This window comes from Micropterus dolomieu, linkage group LG02 (assembly GCF_021292245.1).
Source record: "Micropterus dolomieu isolate WLL.071019.BEF.003 ecotype Adirondacks linkage group LG02, ASM2129224v1, whole genome shotgun sequence".
NCBI lineage: Eukaryota > Metazoa > Chordata > Actinopteri > Centrarchiformes > Centrarchidae > Micropterus > Micropterus dolomieu.
This window is the reverse complement of record NC_060151.1, coordinates 23,837,548-23,846,622: the sequence shown is the minus strand read 5'-3', so window position 1 is coordinate 23,846,622 and position 9,075 is coordinate 23,837,548. Positions and strand designations below refer to the sequence as shown.

Genomic DNA, 9,075 nt, shown 5'->3' with positions numbered 1-9,075 from the left:
GAAGACAGGAAATTGACCAAGTCAGGGGCTCTGTTTTTTCCACCATTGCCATAGTGTGGACTAGTTCCTATAATAATAATCCATGCGAAAGATGTTGGATCCTGTATCTCACACTAGCTGTCTTCCAAAGTAAACAAGTTAGATATGGATCCCTTGATAGATTTTAAGGTTGGTGACCAGATGATTGAAGGGATAATACAAGAAAATAAATATTTCTGTTACAAATAATATTTCATAACATTATTAGGCATTCTGTTGGTCCACCACTTTGGTCCAGACAGAAATATCTACTGGACTAGAGTTCTACTGGATGGATTGCTATGAAAGTTTGTCCAAAGTTTCAGTTATCCTGTGTAATATTTCAACATCTACAACATGGATTGTCACAGATATTCATAGAAACCAGAGGATGAATCCTAATGGCTTTGATGATCCCCTGACTTTTCCACTAGGATCACCATACAGTTCACATATAGCCAATTGCTAGATGAAATTTCATATGCACGTTCATGTTCCCCTCAGGATGAACTGTAATCACTGGTGATTGACGCCCTCAAATGTTTTATAGTGCCCTCATCGGGTCACACTTTCTATTTGTCCTTTGGTTTATGACCATCTGTCAAACGAACGACAGTCCCATCTGCCTCAACTGTATTTTGCGTTTCCTGTTATTTAGCAAATGTTAGTATGGTAACAATGTGAACTCAAAATACTACAGAGCAGCTGCATTATTTGCAATACAACACACATCCACGATACAACAAGAGTTTGACTAGTCAGCACAAAATACACCCAGGTAGACTATCTGCTCATGCGCTAAACTGGTTCAACACACCTCAGTGGATGGACAAGTACGGTCAGTGTTTCTCTCTCATATGCGTGTATGTATTTCAGGAAGATAAATAAAGGGGAACACATTCATTTAGGAATCCCAACAAGCTGCTTAACGTTAAATTTTCACCCGGAGTACAGCAGCTGTCAAAGTAGAATATGCATATAGGTAACAAATAAGCTGCCAGTGCACAATTAATTTGGAAACACTCACCTGGTGCTGAGCTGCCATGCTGCGCCGCACTTTGCCCTAAATCTTGTTTACTAGCTCACTTTGCTTTTTGTTGAGTGGCTAAAATGCCCACTGAAGATATCTGGAATTTGTATTGAGAAAAATGCAGCCAACTGGAGAGGCTTCTGCAATAATAGCCCTTCATTGCATAGTTCAAGACACACAGGTCCCAGGTCTCCTAGCTGCCATTACGATTAGCTAATTAAGCTAATGAGCTGTCAATCACACCATAAAGACAGGATTCATATATGGAGCTATGATTTAGAGGTTTCCTGTCTTTGATAAAACGGGTTAAAACCGTTCAAAACATTTTTTAGAAAAGAAGAACTTTAACTTTATTTTCATTATCAGTGAATCTGCCGAATACTTTACCAGTAAATAAAACATTGTCAATAAAATGGCAAGAGCCCAAGGTAACATATTCAGGTTGCTTATTTTGTCACGTTTAACATGCTGTCCAAAACTCAAAGATATATATAACAAAAAGTAACATATGCATTTCAGAATTTGGAATCCACCAGATTTTTGGCATTTTTGCTTGAAAAATTATGCAGTATTAATTGATTATCAAAATACTAATCGATTAATCCACCCATAATCTAATAATTGCCAACATTTTTAAAAGAAAATTAAAAATATGGAAACTTAAACATTTTAATTTTTAAGTTTCCATAGCTTTAATTTTGTTTGAACATGCCCCAAAAGAAATGGGATCCCTATTGCTTCTGTCAAAACATGCAGAAAAGCTCATCTTGCTTTTCACGTTTTAAATGAAATAACTGGACAAAGCCATGTTACTTAGCAAACTGATTAAGTTATGCTATATAATGGAAATGTCTTGTATCTATAAATAAATAGGATCCTACATGACATCAGACAGTTTACAGTCAGCTTAAGATGTGCTTCCCCTCATCATGTCAAGGAATACTTCTCAAGTAAGATACTGTATTACATGGGACACATACAGGAGTCAGACAGATGTGTATGTGCTAGATACTAAAGGAAAGCTTATAAATTTGAGTGGCATCCCATAAATTCACACAAACACACCTACAAACACACACAGTGTTATCCTTTGCTCAACTACTCCAAGCTGCTTTAATTTCAGAAGAGAGCTAATTGCAATTAAGATGCATGGGGTGTTGAGCAGGGAAGTAAAAGGAAGTAATCAGTGTTGATTATAGAGCCTGAGCCTGATCAGAGTAAATCATACACTGTACGGTTCCTGTCCGCCTGCCTGAATCTGAGTCAAACATGACACTGGAACAGAGCCTGTTTTTAGTGTGATTACATTCATGGCAGCAGTACTGACTCCAGAACTCCGCCAGATTTAAAAGGATTACGGCACATGTGACACAGTGAGGTTGACCTAATCATGTCTTGCCCAGAGATGCACACAAAGATGGGTTGTGGGTCAAAAGGGATTATTCCCCATACAGCTGCAAGCCTGAAATTAATGGTTTCCGTCCTTCCTTCCTTACTTTAGGTTTCATAATCTCAGTTTGTTTTGGAAACTGCTCATTATAGCTGAAGCTGTGCTGCCACAGCAGCAAAATAAAACTAAATAGTTTCAGCAAAGACTGTTTTCTGTGATTAATCTAAATCTGTATTTTGGAGATTGCTAAAATCAAGCTGCTCGGGTTCTGCGAAACAGTGAAATTATTATGCAGTAAAATGCATCTTTGAAGCCATTGTGTTAAATGAACAACAAAGTAAATTTGCTCCTCTGTGTCGATTGTTAAGATGTTGTTAAATGACCCAAGTTGAAGTAAATAATCCTGTATTGATCCAGTGAAGCAGAAGCAGCACAGTGAGGTGTGGCAATCAAAACATTTTAAAAACTTCTACCGCTCTTGCAGATGTTGTAGTTCCAATGGTGTTTTTAGTGCACACAGGGGTTCTACCTAAACCTACATAAAGAAACACTTACATAGAAATAAACCACTGTTTATATCAGAACCAATGCATGAAAATACTTTGTTCCCTTTCCTGTTAACTGAGTACATTTTTTATTTTACAGATGTCACATACACACATCTGGAGGCTGTAACCAACCATCCTGTACTATCGACAAATGAGCTGCTTTATTGAAGCAGTGCCTTGCTCAAGGGTACACCAGTAAATTCTGGTGAGTTTGCGAACACAGTTATAAATGAATCTTTCTCACCCTCCTTTCTAAGGATTTAAACTCATGTCTCTAATCTCAGAGCAGCTGGGCATCATGGACGTCCTGCCTTCAGTTTGGGAAACAACAGATGTTTGGACCAAATGTCCATTCTGGCTTTATACTTTATTCACACCCTTTGTTAGGGGATACAGAGATAGAGAAATTGTGCCTAACGTGATTGGCTAACCAACACTGACACCCAGTGGTTAAGGCAAAATAATTACAAAAGCTTGGTTAGGCATTTCAAGAGGAATGTTTATTTAAATGTCATCTCAACTTTGGTTTTAGTTATGTATAGTTTATAATTTAAAAAAAGTACACAGCAACAAAAGAAAATGAAAGAAAATGAAAGTGGCAAGTAAAATATGATGATACAGTTAAAAATAACCTCCTGTAAAACTTTTGAATAATTATATCCATGATTTGAGATTACCAGTGCATCCACAACATCTGCAAACTATGCACACACATACATGTATATACTACTGCATCTACTGTAAAAATTTTGTTGCCAATTTAAAGCATTTTAAAATAGCTAAAGGAGAGTTCATGAGAAATCATCTTCCTCACGACATATCAAGTGTTCGTTATGGTAAAGGTTCATGTGCTTTGTTTCTGTACTTGACTTGAGATGAAGTCGAGAGTTAAGGACCTTGGGCATAAACAAAGCTCTCATGCTATTTTCAAGCATGACCGATGCGTAATGTGTTTTAGCACACTGCGGCCTCACTGTCCTGGCAGCACAAATGAATGCTAGCACATGCGGAGGGGATTTTTAGAAAAGCACGTGTTCATATTTAAGCACCTCAAACAGTACAGTGATGGTTTCTCTAAATTGGCATGTGCAAGGCACTGGATGGGAGCACCAACAGACAAGAGTGAGAAAACAGATAAAAACCGACATGTGATGTGGGGGGGGGTGTCTCAATCATCAAAGGTGTCAGGGTAGTTTTCTTCGCAGTATTCTTTAAAGCTGAAGTTCTCAACAGTGAAAGTGACATCCTTCCACTTCTTTACAGTCTTCCTGCCATCAGGAGTGTCCAGGGCAAAGTGCTTAATGGCCATATTGGGCAGCAGGGCTATCTCCTTGTACTTCATCTCAAATCCCCATTCCTGTGAATTTAAATAAGAACAAATCTCACACCCCAACATGAGTACCAACATCAGCTCTGTTGATGAGCTGCCTTAAGCGGGACAGAGTCTGTTTTTTAAATTAATATTTGACAGAGAGCCCACTGTACCTTGTTGCAGTTGCCGTTATTGCAACTGATTGTACGCCCTGGCTCCCAGTCTTCAAAACTCCGTTCTAGCACCACCTGCCCACCAACTTTGTAGTGTCTCCTGAGAGCAAAGATAAGCCATGATTAGAGCAGTAAAGACATTTTGTAAAGGCTTCAGCTTTAGTATACTTTGGTATGAACTCTTATACCAAAAAGAGTTCAACTCACTTAAAGTCAGGATTGACGTTGACATAGTGCACGTTGTCAACAAGTTTAATGTCACTGCCAGAGGCCACAGGCTTGAAACAGTTTCGACACAAGAACTGGATACTGGCAGCAGTGTTGAGACTCCTCCTCGCTGTTGTGCGGCTTTCCGAAAGTTTTCTGGAAATAACTGCCTGCGTTTGTAGCTCAGTTATCTGGAGAGATAAAAGAATAAAAAAAGGGGATGGCAGAAACACTAAGCAGTTGGAGTAAGGGATGAAGTGCCACACACTTACATTTCTGCGAAACTCATGGAGGTTCATATCTTGGACCACTGCAATGGCTTTTCCAGTCAGCTCTTCCAGATATTCATTGGTGAGCTCCCGGCGCACTTCCCGCCCCCCTGTCTGGGCCACCACTGAATACTGGCTGTCTCTTGCTCGGGCACGCCCACTGGCCTGCTGCTGGGCAATCTCATTTGTAAGCAGTCCATAGCGTACCACTAGGTTGCATTCAGGGATGTCAAGGCCTTCTTCAGCCACACTGGTGGAGATCAGGAGGTTGAGAGTACCGTTGCGGAAATTGCGGATTGTGTCCGCCTGCGCGTTCTGTGCACATAAAAAGTATTTAAGGACAAAGTCATAAAAAACACATTTATAGATTAAGATGTTACTGAACTGGAGTGATACAATGCTAATAGGCTGGAATTGTATATCAACACACCTGTGTCATGTAACCAATACCATTGCCAGCCCCAGTGAGTATGGCTGACTTGATGCCAGCTTTCTGCAAGGCTTCATTGGTGAGGACCCAGTCATGTAGGCAGTGGACGCTTTTACGGGTTTTACTGAAAAGGATCCCCCTTGATCGCACGCCTGGACCAAACTGTTTCAGCAGAGTGCTCTCAAGTTTGAACATCTTTGGGTTCTCATAGCGAGAATCCCGTGCCAGGTTCTTCAGCTCCATCTGATTCTCTGTATAAAAGTGACTGATATTAATCATTTCTAGCATGGGGAAAAATAGCACAGTGGCCTTAACATAAATTAAAAATCATGCAGTAAAGTACTAACTAATATTTCTGGATTCCTACCCTGGAAAAGTCCCACCAGGAAAAAGTCTGTTCCATCAATTTCTGTGTTGAACTTGGTGTTGTAGAAATCCTCTAGGGAGCGATAAGCATCAGTCATTCGCAAGGTGTCATTGATGAGCAGGGCGTCGTTGTACTGTCTGAGGTGGAGTGCACATTGTGCTAGCAGTCTGTTGCTTTCTTTTACTCCTGATCCAAAAATACACAAATTATGTACAAGCATCAGCAGAAGCATGTGTTCTCCGTGCCATCACAAGTGAACACCCTTAAAACTATAGGATCAAAAAAGAAACTCTGTTCTTACCTCGCTGCTCTAGAACCACCACATCTGCCTCGTACTCTTGTGTGCCACACTCCCTCAGTCTGAAGTCTGGAGGTAGGTTCATGTACTCATGGATCTGCTGCATCATCCACTTCAGATGATCCCCCAATGGATCCTACAAGGAGAAAAAGTGCCTTTGCATTGACTATGTGGCTGATAATGTAGAATTTTTGTGATTATAGCATCTTTCAAATTGTTTTGAGAGCTTAAGTTTTTGTGTGTTAAAACATGACAATCCAGATGAAAATGAGTGCAGGCTATGTTGTGTAAGGCCCATTTATCTCAGGTCAGTTGCGGTGTGGAGTAATTATCAGGGTGCGTTAATGTCTACCACAACATCTGTTTTTTTTATTCTACAAATAGAAAGAAAAAATCTGCTTACCTCAGGCCTTTTATCCACAATGTCAAATGTCTTGATGGGTCTGGGTACTTTATTCTTCAGCTCAGAGGTATTGTTTTTGGTCGAAACTATGGCAGAGTCCAGGTTGGCACAAATCTGGGAGGGAGTGAAAGATTATGATGGAGAAAAAGAGGCAGAGATTTGTGGGAGGTTTTGAAAGACCAGCTCATATTAGTGAAAAATTCAGTAAAACAACAGGGGGGGAAAGGTAAACCCTGACCTGCAGCACATGCTCCACAGCCATTTCTAGGATCCTTGCGCCCCCTGTCCCTGGTGATGCAGTGAGACCCAGAATCTGTGGCAATTTTTGTTGTCCTTTCAACTTTTTCTCCACATAGCATCCCATAATCTTGTTGTAGACTGAGTCCTTATGGGTGTGGTGACACTCATCGATTATCAATAGAGTAATATCTGTAAGGAACCATGAATGCAAAGGTCACTATTTGTGGATCTTAGGTCTATATTAAGGGACTTAGTAAACCTATCCCACTTCAGTTCACCTTATCATCACATTATAATCAAGAATGTCTAAGCTCACTTTTACTGACCTGAAAGCTCAACATGTTTGGCTTTCTCCATGTTAGTCAGAGCATTATACAAGATCTGTGCTGTGCAGATGACCAAGTCTGAGTCCCGCACCACGTTACCGAAGAAGTCCTTCTCATCACTCTCTCCACTGACTGGCACCAGGGTGTAGTTACGGCCTAAGTGAGGTTTGAACTCTTTGGTGAAATGTTGGTCTACAAGGTGAACCTACAGTGTAGAACACATCAAAAACAAACTGGTTGTAAAAAGAAAATGAAATCCATTTGTTTTTTTTATCATTATGAAAATGATTCTGGACTGCCTGTTCTGTCTGTGTGTTCTGTGTACCTTGTTTACCAGGACCACCACCTTAGCGTTCAGTGTGGTCTCCAGGTGTTTTTGGGCCACATACACAGCAGCACGTGTCTTTCCGCCTCCCGTCGGCAGCCAAATAATTGTGTTCTCTCCCAGAAGAGCCCTTTCGACCACTTCCTTCTGGTATGTATACAGTTCAAAATCTGCCATCCTACGCTTTCCTCCTGTTTGACAACACATCAGAATTACACAGAAATCACATTTTGTAGACAAGAAATGAACACTAGACCATAGAAGTGCATCGAAACTGTGATAATTTACACCATAAGGTCTGGCTAGATCGGGGTAAACAAACAAGCATTCTGCTGAATCATTGTATCATTTATCTGTAAGCTGATAGAAAAGACATCAGCCTTTATTAACTCACCAGTCAGCTGTGTGGTGTTTTCAGCTTCGCCTTGTCCACTGCCACCAAACAGTGCAGTTGGTGGGGGTTTTAAATTCTGTTGCGATCAGCTGTGTGACGCGGAGGCACGGAAACGAAAATGAAAGACTTTGAACTCTGAAAAATGGCCCCGCTGAGGGAGGCTCTGGAGGAACAACATATAGTCTTCCTTTTGCAGTGACTGTGGAAGACTGAAATACAGTGACATAAAATTGGTCTTTTTTAAATGAAACCATGTCTACTCCTATATTTAAATCTTATCTATAGATTTGCTCTTTTAGGTGCTAATAGCAGAGCAGTTTTTGAATGCACCCTACTTGGGCCCTAGCTGCTGTTCTTCGTTGCATGAGGAAAGCGAAACCGATGTCAAGAAAGCAAAACCGACAGTTATTGTTTGTGTTGATCTGCAAGGAAACCCTGTGGCTGTTTCAACATAACCTGATGTAACTTGATGTTTCTGTTTTGGTTGGTTGAGTGATAAAGTTATAAAGTATAACAGTTTCTGGAGCAACCAGATGCACATCTAATCGGATCTAATCAGAAATAATAATAAAATCAATAACCTGAACAAAGTTCTGTACTTATACATACCAATAAAGAATAGAATAGGTTTTATTAATCCCACAATGGTGAAATTCACTTGTTGCATCAACTCCAGTACAAAAAAACAAACCACAACAGAAGCAAACAGTACACAAATAAAATAGACTTTAAATTACTATAAAGGAATTAAAATTGGAATAAATATGTATACTATTTACAGATGCAGGTATGTGCAGGTAGGACCGGGTTTAAACATTGCACAGATTGTGCTAGATAAAGTGCAGTAGTGGTAATGAGTATTGCAGTTGGTGTATAGCAGGCACGCATACAATGTTAAACAGTAGTGCAATATGATAGTCACACTATGTTGCTTCCGAGTTAAAAAGTCTGACTGCAGCTGGAATGAAGGACCTGCGGTAGCACTCCTTCTCACACTTTGGGTGCAGCAGTCTGCTGCTGAAGAAGCTGCTTAAAGACACCACTGTCTCATGCATGGGGTGGGAGCTGTTGTCCCTGATGGACTTCAGCTTGACTAGCATCCTCCTCCCACCCACCTGCTCTGTGGTGTCCAGAGGACAGTCCAGGACAGAGCTAGCCCTCTTAACCAGTTTGTCTGTCTTAACCAATAATATAAACTGATTCCTATTCCTTTATTAGCAGGAAAATACATGCTTAGGTTACAATACATTCTGGTCTTGACTACCCCTACACTTGTGTAAAAAACTCAATTACCTCTACCTCTATATAAAAAGGTTGCTGAAAGAAAAATAATAAAAAATAAAAT

At 40.3% G+C, this 9,075-nt stretch overlaps 3 protein-coding genes and 1 long non-coding RNA gene across 6 annotated transcripts in view; 1 reads left to right on the top strand and 3 right to left on the bottom strand.

The window, feature by feature from the left end:
- The window catches only part of LOC123960032 (zinc finger protein 385B-like), a 146,757-nt gene extending 145,459 nt beyond the window's left edge, over window positions 1–1,298 (bottom strand). Inside the window, exon 1 of the mRNA XM_046034503.1 lies at window positions 1,046–1,298. The gene's annotated coding sequence lies outside the window, so the exon portion shown is untranslated. The remainder of the gene's footprint in view (window positions 1–1,045) is intronic.
- LOC123960062 overlaps window positions 1–8,120 on the top strand; it is an 8,428-nt gene extending 308 nt beyond the window's left edge. Inside the window, exons 1-4 of one of the 3 annotated variants that reach the window (XR_006822430.1) lie at window positions 804–856; window positions 3,084–3,191; window positions 7,349–7,486; window positions 7,755–8,118. This is a non-coding gene — a long non-coding RNA (uncharacterized LOC123960062). Of the gene's footprint in view, window positions 1–803; window positions 857–3,083; window positions 3,192–7,348; window positions 7,487–7,754 lie in introns of those variants that run through there. The other 2 variants (XR_006822432.1, XR_006822431.1) reach the window with 2 other exon arrangements.
- LOC123967290 (zinc finger protein 385C-like) overlaps window positions 1–9,075 on the bottom strand; it is a 611,432-nt gene that overhangs the window by 152,542 nt on the left and 449,815 nt on the right. The window lies entirely within an intron of this gene.
- dhx58 (DEXH (Asp-Glu-X-His) box polypeptide 58) lies at window positions 3,465–7,846 on the bottom strand. Its single transcript, XM_046034376.1, has 12 exons — window positions 7,731–7,846; window positions 7,337–7,527; window positions 7,012–7,216; window positions 6,684–6,874; window positions 6,446–6,559; window positions 6,046–6,178; window positions 5,745–5,930; window positions 5,378–5,628; window positions 4,951–5,262; window positions 4,679–4,869; window positions 4,472–4,571; window positions 3,465–4,343 (listed from the first exon to the last, which is right to left on the bottom strand). The coding sequence occupies exons 2-12, from the start codon at window positions 7,511–7,513 to the stop codon at window positions 4,155–4,157; spliced, it is 2,049 nt and encodes a 682-aa protein (XP_045890332.1). The 5' UTR covers window positions 7,514–7,527; window positions 7,731–7,846; the 3' UTR covers window positions 3,465–4,154.

Coding starts and splice junctions, on each gene's coding strand:
- dhx58 (XM_046034376.1), bottom strand. CDS start 7,513: ATGGCAGATTTTGAACTGTATACATACCAGAAGGAAGTGGTCGAAAGG. Junction 5,263..5,377: donor GTATTGGTTACATGACACAG/GTGTGTTGATAT, acceptor TTATGTGCACAG/AACGCGCAGGCGGACACAAT. Junction 4,572..4,678: donor AACGTCAATCCTGACTTTAA/GTGAGTTGAACT, acceptor CTTTGCTCTCAG/GAGACACTACAAAGTTGGTG.